Source organism: Corythoichthys intestinalis, chromosome 2, assembly GCF_030265065.1.
Source record: "Corythoichthys intestinalis isolate RoL2023-P3 chromosome 2, ASM3026506v1, whole genome shotgun sequence".
NCBI lineage: Eukaryota > Metazoa > Chordata > Actinopteri > Syngnathiformes > Syngnathidae > Corythoichthys > Corythoichthys intestinalis.
Genome location: NC_080396.1, coordinates 8,649,047 through 8,665,085, shown reverse-complemented (window position 1 = coordinate 8,665,085; position 16,039 = coordinate 8,649,047). Strand labels below are relative to the sequence as shown.

The following is a 16,039-nucleotide window of genomic DNA, read 5'->3' as shown; positions in this document are numbered from 1 at the left end:
AATAATGAAACAACTGGAACAGTAACTGAAGAAATAATTAGCACAGAACATGAATTTTGATTGTTATGTACATCTGTAGCGCTGCAGTGCATGCTAAGAGGAATGTTGAAAGACAACAGTGCTAACAGCAGGTGGCAGCAGAGGTGGGCTGTCTACCCCAAGGGAGCAGTGATGACCAAATGAAGCTTCTTGAAGCAATGAACCAATTGGCTGTAAAGCTTTATGGTGGTGGTTCATTTGGTCTTATGACAGTCGTATGATGCCGCTGTCAAAAGAAGTGCTGTATCCCATAATACAATGAGGACAGCTGCGGCTTACAATCCAGTGCGGTTTATCTATGAACAAATGCCATTTTCGTGCCAAATTTGGTGGGTAGCGGCTTATAACCAGGCGCGCCTTATAGTGCAAAAATTACGGTAATATTTTGTATGACTTCCATGAAGTTCCTTGAATGACTGCATCCATGCGGTTCGGCCTCAACAAGGCATCAACAGTTCATCAACATTCTTGGGTTTCGTCTTCCATGCTTCCTCTTTCATCCTACCCCAGACATGCTCAATGATGTTCATGTCTGGTGACTGGACAGGCCAGTCCTGGAGGATCTTGAGCTTCTTTGCCTTGAGGAACTTTAAGGTAGAGTTTGAAGTATCCGATGGAGCACCATCCTGCTGCAGAATTTGTCCCTTTTTATGGTTAGGAATGTAAGAGGCAGCTCAGATTTGTTGATATTACAGACTATTTATCTCTCAGGATGCAGACAATTAAAAAACCGTGTGGCATTTGCCAAGGCACACAGCCTGTCAAAAGGATGAACGCTGGAAAAGTGGCAAAAGGTGGATTTTTCAGATGAATCTTCCATTGAATTACACCACAGTCACCGCAAATATTGCAAGAGACCTACTGGAGCCCGCATGGATCCGAGATTCACACAGAAAACAGTTAAGTTTGGTGGTTACATCATTACCAAACTCGTGGTCTGGGGTTACAGCCAGTATGGGGTGTGCGAGAGATCTGCAGGGCGGAAGGCAACATAAATAGTCTGAAATATCAACAAATCTTAGCCACATCTTACATTCCTAACCATAAACCGGACAAATTGTGCAGCAGGATGGTGCTCCATCGCATACTTCAATCTCTACCTCAAAGTTCCTCAAGGCCAGCCCAGTCACCAGACATGAACATCATTGAGTATGTCTGGGGTAGGATGAAAGAGAAAGCATGGAAGACGAAACCCAAGAATGTTGATGAACTATGGAAAGCATGCAAGACTGCTTTCTTTGATGTTCCGGATGACTTCATCAATAAATTGTATGAATCCTTGCCGAAGCCCATGGAAGTCATACAAAATATTAAATTTGGATCTCACAGCACCATTACTTAATTCACTTATGTTATGTAACATATTTTTGTATTTGAAGTACATTTTTTGTTCAATTTTCACACTACTTTCTGTAGGCGACAAAAATTTGTCTTGCCGAAATTTGACCTTTATGTCTTCATTAAATAATACATCTTTTTTCAGTGAAACAAATATATTTTTGTACATTCAACATCATTTGGGAGGGTCTTAGCATTCATATGAGCCATTTCTGAAACCAATTGAATAATTAACAGTCAGGTTATTAACAATTGTTTCTACAAAATGGATAAGCGACAAGATTTTTGTCAGGGATGCCATTGATGGCCATATATGGCGATTTTATTTATGCCAACGTACTTGTATTCCATTGTAATATGTAAGTCGATGCCACTGACAGCTATGTACGTCAAAATATCAACAGGAAATGACCTGATATCCACAGGAAGTAACTATATGATGTCTGAAAATCAATAGGAAGTGGCCTGATATCAACAGGACGTGACCCAAAGGGGTTGAGCAAAGGTACCATCGCAAATTCTCCGGAAATTGCATTTTCAAGTTGAAAAGATATCTCGACATACGATCCATCAGAATTTACGCCAGCACCAGCTAGTAAAATTAACACCTACATTTGAGAGTGGATTCAACCTGTCCTTGACCCATATTCCTGAGTGGGCCCAATAGAAAGAAAGACAGACAGAGCGTCCAAGGGGAAGGCCAATGACTTATTAAAATGACTCCAGTGCCACATTTGGCAGACTCAGTGCAAGCACTGCCAGAGAACAGGCGGACAGCAACAAGTCATCATCACACAGTACGTGTGCTTCGGGCACACACTGGGCCTCGCTGCCAGCTCCATTAAAAGATTCGAATCAGTGAAAGCGAGACGCTAGAGATGCCTTGTAAAAGTTAATAGAATTTTTACGAGTTCACTGGACTTGATGGAGACGACGCGTCCTCATCAAGTCCGGATCCATTTTTCACTGACACATTGTGGCTTTGGGTTTTTATTTAACATTTAACTAAGTACCGCTCTTTCTTTGTTTCAACTGTTTCTTTGTAGCCAGACAGAGTAGACGACAAACAGTAACATAAAAACAAGACCAAAGTTAGTGGTGATGTGGGCCTAAGTTATGAAATATATTGAGAGAACATTCCAGACCACTAGCTCAGCACTCTTAAATTCACTTCTCATGATGTCATGATTTCACTATGCCAATACTATGGAAAACAGGTGCACCGCCCCATATATATATATATATTTTTTTATGATGTTAGGTTTAACTAGATCTATCCCCTAAAGCACATAAGCCCCTTTAAGTTTGAATACAAGAAGGTATAATGTTGATACATTTATTGGTAAACCGGTTAGACTGGCGTAAATATCATACAAGTTATGAATTTATGTCTCTTGTGGTAATAATATTAGAAATAATAACGCTTTTGTTCTTCTCGCATATCAATGCCACAGCGCCACTCGCTGGTTGATAGCCACTAATACATCAGTAGAACATCACATCCATTCTGTTTTGGATTATGCAATAATAAAATGCAGAAATGATAAGAGGGTAATTTGATGACTTGGTGACTCCCCAAGAACGTGTATTGGTTTGACTGGGGGGGGGGGGGGGAGTCCCCCGGGGGTCCCCCTCAAAATGTTGAAACAACAAAAATTATATTGACAAAATAACAAAAAAATCAAACATTTTTTTTGTTGATTTACAGTGGTATTAAAAAGTATCTGAACATTTTGGAATTTTTCACATTTCTGCTAGGGCTGTCAAAATTTTGTGTTAACAGGCAGTAAGTAATTTTTTAAATTAATCACGTTAAAATATTTGACACAATTAACGCACATGCCCCGCTCAAACAGATAAAAATTACAGCACAGTGCAATGCCAACTTGTTATTTGTGTTTTTTTGGAGTTTTGTCGCCCTCTGCTGGCGCTTGGGTGCGACTGAGTTCATGGGCTTAAGCACCCATGAGCATTGTCTAATTATTGACATCAACAATGGCGGGCTACTAGTTTATTTTTTTGATTGAAAATTTTACAAATTTTGATAAAACGAAAACATTAAGAGGGGTTTTAATATAAAATTTCTATAACTTGTACTAACATTTATCTTTTAAGAACTACAAGTCTTTCTATCCATGGATCCCTTTAACAGAATGTTAATAATGTTAATGCCATCTTGTTGGTTTATTGTTATAATAAACTAATACAGTACTTAAGTACCGTATATTGAATGTATATATCCATCTTGTGTCTTATCTTTCCATTCCAACAATAATTTACAGAAAAATATGGCATGTTTTATAGATGGTTTGAGTTGCAATTGATTATGATTAATTAATTTTTAAGCTGTAATTAACTTGATTAAAAATTTTAATCGTTTGACAGCCCTAATTTCTGCATAAAATCACTATCAAATGTGATTTGATCTTTGTCAAAACAAAACAGATGAAAAAATAGCATCTGCTTTAACTAAAATCACCCAAACATTTATAGGTTTCATATTTTAATGAGGATAACATGCAAACAATGACACAAGAGGGAAAATAAGTGAACCCTCTGCCTAAAGAGACTTAAAGAGCAGTTGAAGCCAATTTTTACCAAGCAATTTAAGTCAGGTGTGTGCCCAATCACTGATGAGTAGTTTAAAGCTTCCCTGCCCACTATAAAACACACACCTGGTAAGAATTGTCTTGATGAAAAGTATTGTCTGATGTGCATCATGGCTTGGTCAAAAGATTTGTTGATTTGTATAAAGCTGGCAAAGGATACAAAACCATCTCTAAAAGTCTGGATGTTCATCAATCGACAGTCAGAGAAGTTGTCTACAAATAGACAGAGTTTGGCACGGTTGCTTCTTTCCCAAGGAGTGGCCATCCATCAAAGATGATGCCAAGAGTTCAGCGCAGAATACACAGAGAGGTTAAAAAAGAAAATGAAAGTGTCTGCTAAAGACTTACAGAAATCACTGGAACAGTCCAATATCTCTGTGCACACCTTACCTATATGGAAAACTATGGCCAAGAATGGTGTTCATGGGAGGACTCCACGGGGTAAGTCACTGCTGTCTAAAAAAAAAAAAAAACATTGTTGCTCGTTTAATGTTCGCAAAAAAGGCACTTGGACACTCCACAGAAGTTTTGACAAAATATTTTGTGGACTGATGAAACCAAAGTTGAAAATTGTTTGGGAGTAACACACAATGTCAGGTGTGGAGGAAAAATGGAACAGCTCACCAACATCAAGACCTCATTCCTACCATGAAGCAGGAGGGAGGCATCAGTTTTGGGGCTGTTTTACTGCCTCAGGGCCTGGACAACTTGCAATTATTAATGGACGAATGAATTCAAAAGTTTATCAGGATGTTTTGCAGGAAAACCTGAGGCCGCCTGTCAGACTGTTGAAGCTAAAAAGAAGATGGATGCTGCAACAAGACAATGATCCAAAACACAGAAGTAAATCAACTTCAGAATGGTTTCAGAAGAACAAAATATACGTTCTGGAGTGGCCAAGTCAAAGTCCAGACTTGAACCCCTTTGAGATGCAGTGTCAGGACCTAAAGACAGCGAATCATGCCAGACATCCCAGTAATCTAACTAAACTACAGCAGTTTTGTAGAGAAGAATGGTCCAAGATTAGTCCTGATCGATGTGCCAGACTGATCTGCAGCTACAGGAAGCGTCTGGTTGAAGTTATCGCTGCCAAAGGGGGGCCACAAAATATTAAATGTTATGGTTTTTTCCCCCTTCTGTCATTGTTTGCATACTACTCATTAAAATATGAAATCCTATAAATGTTTGGGTGGTTTTAGTTATAGCAGACACTGTTTATTCATCTGTGTGATTTTGACAAATAGATCACATTTGATGGTGATTTTATGCAGAAATGTGAGAAATTCCAAAAGGTTCAGATACTTTTTCAAACCACTGAATATGTCTACACTATTTGGGTTTGGTGTCAGTGTTCAAAATGTGTGCAGTTTTCGTGTCAAAGTGCTTTTCATTATAACGCTTTTGTGCCAAAGTGCTCTTCATTGTATGCAGCAACACTCCTTCACAAATGTCAGTTCGCGCTAAAGACTGTAGCACATGTTGGTAATTACATGCATTTCAGCTCAGGCTTTTGTTCAAGTGGACGACGCACCCTTTTAGAGTAGAAGCCACTAATTGGGGACATGTATGGTCACATCTCTATGCTAATTCCAAACGTGAGAGCCCATGGATGAAAGATAATTATTTTGTAGCCATTTGTTTGTTTTCTGGTTAGCAGGATTGTGTAGAAACTACAATACACACCCAACAAGGATGTTTGTCATGTGCAAGAGGACAGAGCTTATTCAAAATTTGAGAATTGGGGCCAACCATATTAAGCGAGTTGTGCAACTGTGACGACTCACAAGTTGGCCTCCCATCAGACGCAAATTTATATTAAAAAAAAAAAAAAAGTTTGTGCTTGTTTGTGTTGTAAAAGGTTTTGTTTGTGCTGCAATCATTTTTAAGATATTTACAATTCTTTAATAGGCCAATCTAAAGTCAACCAGCCCCTCATTTTGAATAAAAATGGCTAAAAATGTTGTCCATGGTTTGTGCTTCATTTGTGTTGGTTTGTGCTGTAAAAACCTTTGGTTTGTGCTGCTATCGTTTTTGAGATATTGAGATATTAATTTCGAGTGATGACGTCACATACAGTGGGGCAAATACGTATTTAGTCAACCACCAATTGTGCATGTTCTCCTACTTGAAAAGATTAGAGAGGCCTGTAATTTTCAACATGGGTAAACCTCAACCATGAGAGATAGAATGTGGAAAAAAAAAAACTGAAAATCACATTGTTTGATTTTTAAAGATTTCCAAATTAGAGGGGAAAATAAGTATTTGGTCACCGACAAACAAACAAGATTTCTGGCTGTCAAAGAGGTTTAACTTCTTCTAACGAGGTCTAATGAGGCTCCACTCGTTACCTGTATTAATGGCACCTGTTTTAACTCATTATCGGTATAAAAGACACCTGTCCACAGCCTCAGTCAGTCGCTCTCCAAACTCCACTATGGCCAAGACCAAAGAGCTGTCCAAGGACACCAGAGACAAAATTGTAGACCTGCACCGGGCTGGGAAGACTGAATCTGCAATAGGTAAAACGTTTGGTGTAAAGAAATCAACTGTGGGAGCAATTATTAGAAAATGGAAGACATACAAGACCACAGATAATCTCCCTCGATCTGTGGCTCACCCCGTGGCGTTAAAATGATAACATGAACGGTGAGCAAAAATCCCAGAACCACACGGGGGGACCTAGTGAATGACCTACAGAGAGCTGGGACCACAGTAACAAAGGCTACTATCAGTAACACAATGCGCCGCCAGGGACTCAAATCCTGCACTGCCAGACGTGTCCCCCTGCTGAAGAAAGTACACGTCCAGGCCCGTCTGCGGTTCGCTAGAGAGCATTTGGATGATCCGGAAGAGGACTGGGAGAATGTGTTATGGTCAGATGAAACCAAAATAGAACTTTTTGGTAGAAACACAGGTTCTCGTGTTTGGAGGAGAAAGAATACTGAATTGCATCCGAAGAACACCATACCCACTGTGAAGCATGGGGGTGGAAACATCATGCTTTGGGGCTGTTTTTCTGCAAAGGGACCAGGACGACTGATCTGTGTGAAGGAAAGAATGAATGGAGCCATGTATTGAGAGATTTTGAGTGAAAATCTTCTTCCATCAGCAAGGGCATTGAAGATGAGACGTGGCTGGGTCTTTCAGTATGACAATGATCCCAAACTCACAGCCAGGGCAACAAAGAAGTGGTACCACTCTACTTGATAATAGTATTTTTATTGTATTTATTTTTTAACGCTACTCTTACTTGAGTAAAATATCCATCTACTCTAACAACCTACTAACATTGGATCATGTCAATATACTGTGCACAGGTGCATACAGTATATTCAAGCTGTTGTGTGTTCATGTGTGCCCCTAGATGATAACAGATGACATTGTCTGTATCATGCATGTGAATCAGCATGTACGCCCTGTTTTGTGTGCACAGTCATGACCGGAAGGTCAAATGTATGCTGTAAACACAAACCCGTGTCCACCGAGGCTCATCCTGAACACGCTCTTTACACTGCAGATAAACCTGTGCATCCCCTTACATTGACGCTTAATGGAAGCAGACGGTGCTTCCACAGAGGAGACTTAAGCTCTAGAACCACTTGGGATGTGTCAATGTGCCCAACAAATAAGAAAGTGCTGTCACTGGAATGAATGAAGTGAGGCATGGCAAGAACAGTTTCGCGACATGCTGATTATAACAAAACAGGTAAAGTGAGCAAAATAACTTAAAGTAGATACTTTCATAATGAACCTAACGCAAAGCCCCGCCTCCTTGTAAAACTCAGTCAACCCAAGGCTCTGTCAAATTCTCTCAGTGACAATGATTAGTGAAAGAACGATTTATGGATGATGGCGGGAGTTCACATTTCCAAAACAAGTAAGTAACACACGACATCGTGTGTGGAGAAAAAATGGAACAGCTCACCAACATCAACACCTCATCCCCACCGTGAAGCATGGTGGAAGGAGCATCATGATTTGGGGCTGTTTTGCTGCCTCAGGGCCTGGACAACTTCCAATAATTAATGGAAAAATGAATTCAAAAGTTTGTCAGAATGTTTTGCAGGAAATCCTGACGCCGTCTGCCATGCCAAGTCTGGATGTTTATCCATCGGCAGTCAGAGAAGTTGTCTACAAATAGAGAGAATTTGGCACTGTTGCTTCTCTCCCAAAGATTGGCCATCCACCAAAGATGATGCCAAGAGTTCAGCGCAGAATACTCTGAGAGGTAAAAAAGAACCCTACAGTGTCTGCTAAAGACATACAGAAATCACTGGCACGGTCCAATATCTCTGTGCACACATCAACTATATGTAAAACTATGGCCAAGAATGGTGTTGATGGGAGGACTCCACGGAGGAAGCCATTGCTGACAAAAAAAAAACATGGTTTGTCTTGATGAAGGCCTACACGGCCGAAACATGTCGGCATTTTTTAATTTGTACAAAGCCATGTCTGAATAAAGGCTTTTTATTTTTGTACTTCTTGAGTGCCTTGGTTTTTTAAATTATTAGCTTTTTTGATCCCCACACCAAAGAGCACCAGAAGTTTACTTGGTACACCCAGCAGCACTCCATGCACCTCTTGTCATACTAAACATTGTTGCTTGTTTAATGTTTGCAAAAAGGCACTTGGACACGCCACAGAAATTTTGGCAAAATATTTTGTGGAATGATGAAGCCAAAGTTGAATTGTTTGGGAGTAATAAACAACGTCATGTATAGAGAAAAAAATGGAACAGCTCATCAACATCAGCACCTCATCCTCAACAGAAGCATGGTGGAGGGAGAATCATGATTTGGGGCTGTTTTGCTGCCTCAGGGCCAGGACGACTTGCAATAATTAATGGAAGAATGAATTTAAATTTATTAGGATGTTTAGCAGGAAAACCTGACACTGTCTGTCAGACAGCTGAAGCTAAAAAGAGGATGGGTGCTGCAAAAAGACAATGATCCAAAAACACAGAAATAAATCAGAAGAACAAAATACCCGTTCTGCAGTGGCCAAGTCAAAGTCTAGACTTGAACCCCATTGAGATGCTGTGGCATGACCTAAAGACAGCGAATCATGCCAGACATCCCAGTAATCTAACTAAACTACAGCAGTTTTGTAGAGAAGAATGGTCCAAGATTAGTCCTGATCGATGTGCCAGACTGATCTGCAGCTATAGGAAGCGTCTGATTGAAGTTACTGCTGCCAAAGGGGCGGCCACAAAATATTTAATGAGATGGTTCACTTACTTATTTTTCCCCTTCTGTCATTGTTTGCATACTATCCTCATTAAAATATTAAAAGCTATAAAGGTTTTGGTGGTTTTCGTTCAAGCAGACACTGTTTTTTCATCTGTGTGATTTTAACAAAGATCAGATCACATTTGATGGTAATTTTATGCAGAAATGTGCGAAATTCCAAAAGGTTCAGATACTTTTTCATACCACATGTCTGACATTTGTGAATAGAGGGGCGTGGTTTTGCGATAGATCCTCTGAATAACTAGTCATGTAATTTGTTACTTTTTTAGAGAAGTAACAACAATAATAACTCTTTAATTTCCAAAAGTAAATTGACAAACACTGGTTACTATCCACTTATATGTAGCCCAAGCTGTACAACTGTACAGTAGTTGCAAAACATGAGGAAAACTATTTTTTAAACAGATGGAATATGTTAACACAATGGTGTTAGAAAAGGAAGTAACTACAAATGGCGTGCTACTGTGACTGGAAGCAAGGCGATAATGACTAGTGGGCTGAGGCACAGACATTTGCAGTACATTTGGTCGAACCCCTGAAACAAGCATTAACTCAAATATTTGATGACACTTTCTGGCAAGTGTAGCTAATAACATCTTGACGCTTCACATTTCTTTTGGCAGACAATTTTAAATGAAAAAAAAAAAAAAAAAACGGTCATTCTTAAGACTTAACCAGGGATAGAAGAAAGAATCTTCGAATATGCAACCGTGTTTGTTTTTTGTTTTTTTATGCACATCATTAGGCACAGTCATGTGTATGGAATTTTTTTCCTCGGATACCAGATGTGAGCCTTGCTCACTCTTTATTTAGAAATGTTTGATGTAAGTCCAGCTACAGCTAGCTTACCAATTACCGGGTTATTTTGAAATCTTTCTTCACCATACATCTGGCTCAAATAACAGGGTGTTGAATGGCACTATCAAATGGCACTGAACTAGTGTTTCTGTGCCACTGGCTGGCACCGCATGACTACGTTTCCCACGATGCACTGGAACTTGATGTGTTCTGGCCTTAGGAAGATGATTTGGATGCGGTGATTGGGACGTTTTTATTCACTGACATTCCAAAACTTTCTGGAGTCAATTTTGAAACCGCATTAGGTCCAAAAGTAGGCCGTCTGGGCTCTTCAGTCATCATTCGATATTAGGAAAATGTGAGTGAGACTTTCCTTTCAGAGTGCCAGCTGAGATGGAAAAAGTAAGCAGGAAAGATATTCATTTTAAGTGTTTTTCCTCAACCAAGGAGTACAACTACAGTCCCTGACAAAAGTCTTGTCGCTTATCCATTTTGTAGAAACAATTGTTAATAACCTGACTTTTAATTATTCAATTGGTTTCAGAAATGGCTCATATGAAAGCTAAGACCCTCCCAAATGATGTTGAATGTACAAAAATATTATTGTTCCACTGAAAAAAGATTGATCATTTAATGAAGACATAAAGGTCCAATTTTGGCAAGACAAAAGTTTTTGTCGCCTATAGAAAGTAGTGTGAAAATTGAACAAAAAATGTACTTCAAATACAAAAATATGTTAGATAACATTAGTGAATTAAGTGGTGGTGCTGTGAGATCCAAATTTAATATATTTTATGATTTCCATGGGCTTGAAGGACTGCATCCATGCGGTTCGGCAAGGATTCTTGCATGCCTCCCAGAGTTCATCAACATTCTTGGGTTTCGTCTTCCATGCTTCCTCTTTCATCCTACCCCAGACATGCTCAATGATGTTCATGTCTGGTGACTGGGCTGGCCAGTCCTGGAGGATCTTGATCTTCTTTGCCTTGAGGAACTTTGAGGTAGGGCAGGGGTCCCCAAACTTTTTCCCGTGAGGGCCACATAATTTTTCCCTTCTCTGATGAGGGGTCGGGGTCAGTTTGTAACAGAAAAGGTGTGACGGTTGCAGGAATGCCTAAATGTAAAAATTTATTGTTTTTCAGAAAGCCACAATCAAATAAACCTTTCTGGATTCTTCACGGAACAAAAGTAAATAAAATAAATATAATATAATATAATATAATATAATATAATATAATATAATATAATATAATATAATATAATATAATATAATAATAATAATGCTATTAATTAAATACATAATGACCAAATAACCCTCTCTGGGTTCTTCACAGAAAAAAAAGCCAGGAAATAAATAACACTATTGGGGAAAAAAATAAAAAATTGTTCAGGGGGCCGGACCAAATGTGGGGGCGGGCCGTAGTTTGGGGACCCCTGAGGTAGAGATGCGATGGAGCACCATTCTGCTGCAGAATTTGTCCCTTTTTATGGTTAGGAATGTAAGAGATTTGTTGAGATTTCAAACTATTTATGTTGCCTTCCACTCTGCAGAACTCTTGCACACCCCCATACTGGATGTGACCCCAGACCATGATTTTGCCACCACCAAACTTCACTGTTTTCTGACTAAATCTCGTATCCATGTGGGCTCCAGTCGGTCTCCTGCAATATTTGCGGCGACTGTGGTGTAATTCAATGGAAGATTCATCTGAAAAATCCACCTTTTGCCACAAAACTGTGAAGTTTGGTGGTGGCAAAATCATGGTCTGGGGTTACATCCAGTATGGGGGTGTGCAAGAGTTCTGCAGAGTGGAAGGCAACATAAATAGTTTGAAATATCAACAAATCTCTTACATTCCTAACCATAAAAAGGGACAAATTCTGCAGCAAGATGGTGCTCCATCGTATACTTCAATCTCTACCTCAAAGTTCCTCAAGGCAAAGAAGATCAAGATCCTACAGGACTGGCCCAGCCCAGTCACCAGACATGAACAGGATGAAAGAGGAAGCATGGAAGACGAAACCCAAGAATGTTGATAAACTCTGGGAGGCATGCAAGACTGCTTTCTTTGATGTTCCTGATGACGTCATCAATAAATTGTATGAATCCTTGCCGAACCCCATGGATGCAGTCCTTCAAGCTCATGGAAGTCATACAAAATATTATATTTGGATCTCACAGGACCAGTACTTAATTTGCTTTTGTTATGTAACATATTTTTGTATTTGATGTAGGGCTGTCAAAATTAACGCGTTAACGGGCGGTAATTAATTTTTTTAAATTAATCACGTTAAAATATTTGACGCAATTAACGCACATGCCCCGCTCAGACAGATTTAAATGACAGTATAGTGAAATGCCCACTCGTTAATTATGTTTTGTGGAGTTTTGCTGCCCTCTGCTGGCGCTTGGGTGCGACTGATTTTATAGGCTTCAGCACCCATGAGCATTGTGTAAGTAATTATTTACATCAACAATGGCGGGCTACTAGTTTATTTTTTGGTTGAAAAATTTACAAATTTTATTAAAATGAAAACATTTTTAATATAAAATTTCTGTAACTTGTACTAACATTTATCTTTTAAGAACTACAAGTCTTTCTATCCATGGATCGCTTTAACAGAATGTTAATAATGTTAATGCCATCTTGATTTATTGTTATAATAAACATGTTGAATATATATATATCCATCTTGTGTCTTATCTTTCCATTTCAACAATAATTTACAGAAAAAATGGCATATTTTATAGATGGTTTGAATTGCGATTAATTGCGATTAATTACAATTAATTAATTTTTAAGCTGTAATTAACTCGATTAAAAATTTTAATCGTTTGACAGCCCTAATTTGAAGTACATTTTTTGTTCAATTTTCACACTACATTCTGTAGGCGACAAAACTTTTGTCTTGCCAAAATTTGACCTTTATGTCTTCATTAATATTGAATAATCAAAAGTCAGGTTATTAGCAACTGTTTCTACAAAATGGATAAGCGACAAGACTTTTGTCAGGGACTGTAGTCCAAACATTTTCAAGATTTAAGCTTAGCTTAGAGCTGGGGTGTCCAAACTTTTTGCAAAGGGGGCCAGATTTGGTGTGGCAAAAATGTAGGGGCCCACCTTGGCTGACGTTTTTTATGTAGAACAATATATTTAAGCAAATTTTAGCAAGCCATTCTGTTTGTCTCATTTGCTTTACTATTATTGATTTATTAATAATTTCAACAATCTCGCAACTGGCCTTTGTGGCATTCTCTTTCGACTCTCGGGCTCTTGTGAAATACTGTTGCTATTAAATTAAACTAGCTTCAAGTTGCTTCAATTTCTCGCTACGTATCTTCCCTGTAATCCTGTTGTACGTGTCAGCGTGTCTTGTTTGGTAATCTCGCCTCACCTTGAATTCTTTAAAAACAGCGACTGTCTCTTTGCAAATAAGGCAGACAGTTGTTGCATATTTTAGTGAAGAAATAGTCCAATTTCCACCTATCCTTGAAGCGCCAGCCGTCGCAGTCAACTTTCTTTATTTGTTGATTGTCGCCATTTTAGATAATTGGGAGTAAAGGGTCACACGTGGTAATGTTGCTTCGAGTGCTGCTGCCTTCTCGTGGGTAAATGAGGAGCAGCATTTAGTGTGTAAGATAATTCATATGATGGTAGCAGTACTGCTGACCAATTTAATAAGTCTGTGTGTGGGCCAGACGTTATTGTTTTTATAACAGAGGCTGGGGGCCGGATGAAATTTGACTACGGGCCGCATTTGGCCCCCGGGCCGGACTTTGGACATGTCTGGCTTAGAGGTTTTGTATTATTCCCGAAGAGGTGTAATTAATAGCATAGTTTTCCATAATGGCAAACAAACAAACAAACAAAAAAAAGAAATATGGGAGGCGATCAAGCTGTTAGTGTTTAATTTCCCCACAGTGATCTGTCTACCAGATGCTTGGCATGCTACTTGTGGCTTCTGCATACATTTTTTAAATTTCTTTATGCTTCCGTTTTTAAAATGCAAGTTGCATGAAACCCATCCATCTACGTATGTGGCATTTCAACTGAAATAGCACGGCACACGACAAACCTCAGACTTTACTGACGTGCAGAAAAATGCAATTTGATATTTTTTTTTTTCTAAAGTAGAGATTGAATACTCACAGTTGACTTCTCAAACATCCTCTTCAGACTGTCAAGCGGAATGTCAAACCTCTCAATCCTTTTAGCAGCTTGCAGGTCCTCCTTGAGCACCGGATCTTCTGGTTTCTCTACCTGTGCCCCACGTTGGCCTTGGGAGTGGATGCCTGAGGACACTGGGCTCAACACCCCCTCTCCATTTCCTGATTGAGTTTCCATTGTCCTCAAGAAACTGTATCCCCCACCTTCCTTTTCCCTTCACGAGGGGAAGTGTATCATGTGGGTGAGAAACTGAATCAAAAATGATTGCAGCGTTCCTCTTTGTGTATGAAGCTCCACAAGTTGTGCTGACTGGAAGGAGGAGGAGAAAGGGAAAGTTCACTGAGGTTTTTTCCCCTCATCCTCCCTGTAATTACTCACACAGAGGGAAAAAAGACAGAGTGCCAAAGCGAAAAAGGAGCAGAGAAGCTGTTCTGATTCAGTGCCATTAAGCTTAAAGAGGCCTTAAAGAGACCCAAAAGGTTTTCTTGAAAGAGGCCTTAGATAAATATCATTTACAGATTTTTTATCAGAAACTAAGTCAAAGCCAATAAAAATGTTGTGCTAACTGTTGTGACGTTCACGAGGCAATGATCATTTTTGTGGTGAAAGAACTGATTTGCCTTGAGTTTGGCAGCTGTGCAATGCAGCATGGCTGTAGCAAGGTAATGAGAGGCCAAGCACAGAGGTGCCAACTGTTGCTTGAAAAACGGAATCATCCGGTACAAAGAAACAAAAATACGACTCCCTTATTCATCTTTTAAGGGACACGCTTTGTCCATTATTACCATCAAACTCAAAAATAGGCTAGGTTCATACCGCAGGTCTTAAAGTGCCTATGACAGCAAAAAGCATGTTTTTTTTTTTTTTTTTAAATATTTTCTGCGGTATTTTATGCTCCTGAATGAAATGGACCGCTTGGATGTGTGTGGAAGCGATCGCTATATCTAATTAGTTTTTTTAATCCCGCGCACAGGCGGTTTTTGCTATGGGCAATGTGGGCGACCGCCCAGGGCGCAATCTATTTGGGGGCACACAGGCGCCCTCGAGAAACAAAAAAAAAAAATAAAGAAATAAAAAATTTAAAAAAACGCTAGTTTTCTAGACTAATACCGCTCATTTCCATGTCAAGTTAGTAGAGTGGGTGCTAGGGCGCCCTTTACTATCATGTCAACTGCTGCTGAGAGTCATGTATGTCAGAGGAAAAGGCAGGGGGAGACGGGAGTGGGATCCGCTGCTCACAATTGCAGAGTGAGTGACCAGGACGAGTCACAATCACTCTCAGAGGATAAGCAAGGAGGGGGGCGGGGGCGGGATCCGCACCCGGGACCCGAACCTGAGACCCGTACCATGTACAGCTTTTCACAGGCCACCTCATTATTCATGTGACTACTTAAAGAAAAGGTGATTTTTTTTTTCCCAAGAAAGTCCATTAATGGGTCTATCATATTCCTTGTTCAATACTCTATAAGAAAAATATAACATATATGCATCTAAAATAATCCTAAACGATTTTATTAGCAATTTTTATGCCGCTACGTACGTTCCCATAGCAACCAGTCCTGTTATTGTCCTACGTCAAAAGCGCTGCATATTCTGAGAACGAGAATAGGCGTAAGTGTAAGGTGCGCATTTTGAGCAATGAGCAGAGGACGGCCACCCCACCTGTTAGGATTAATCTGTGCGTCCAGGAACAAATGTAAGCATTTCCTCTTCATGCCATAAAGTTCTTATGATAAGTTAGAGCCGTCATCAGCGCGACAGTTTCATGTTTTTCCTGTTACGTCAGCTGGTTGATCCCACTCGTTCTCGCTGCGTCGAGGAGAGCATTCTTTAC

At 39.6% G+C, this 16,039-nt stretch overlaps 1 protein-coding gene across 2 annotated transcripts in view; it reads right to left on the bottom strand.

The window, feature by feature from the left end:
* xirp2a (xin actin binding repeat containing 2a) overlaps positions 1-14,639 on the bottom strand; it is a 163,381-nt gene extending 148,742 nt beyond the window's left edge. The window contains exon 1 of one of the 2 annotated variants that reach the window (XM_057829637.1): positions 14,188-14,639. In XM_057829637.1, the coding sequence (XP_057685620.1) occupies positions 14,188-14,382 (195 nt within the window). In that variant the 5' untranslated portion in view covers positions 14,383-14,639. The remainder of the gene's footprint in view (positions 1-14,187) is intronic. The other variant, XM_057829636.1, reaches the window with a different exon arrangement.
* Positions 14,640-16,039: the final 1,400 nt, after the last annotated feature.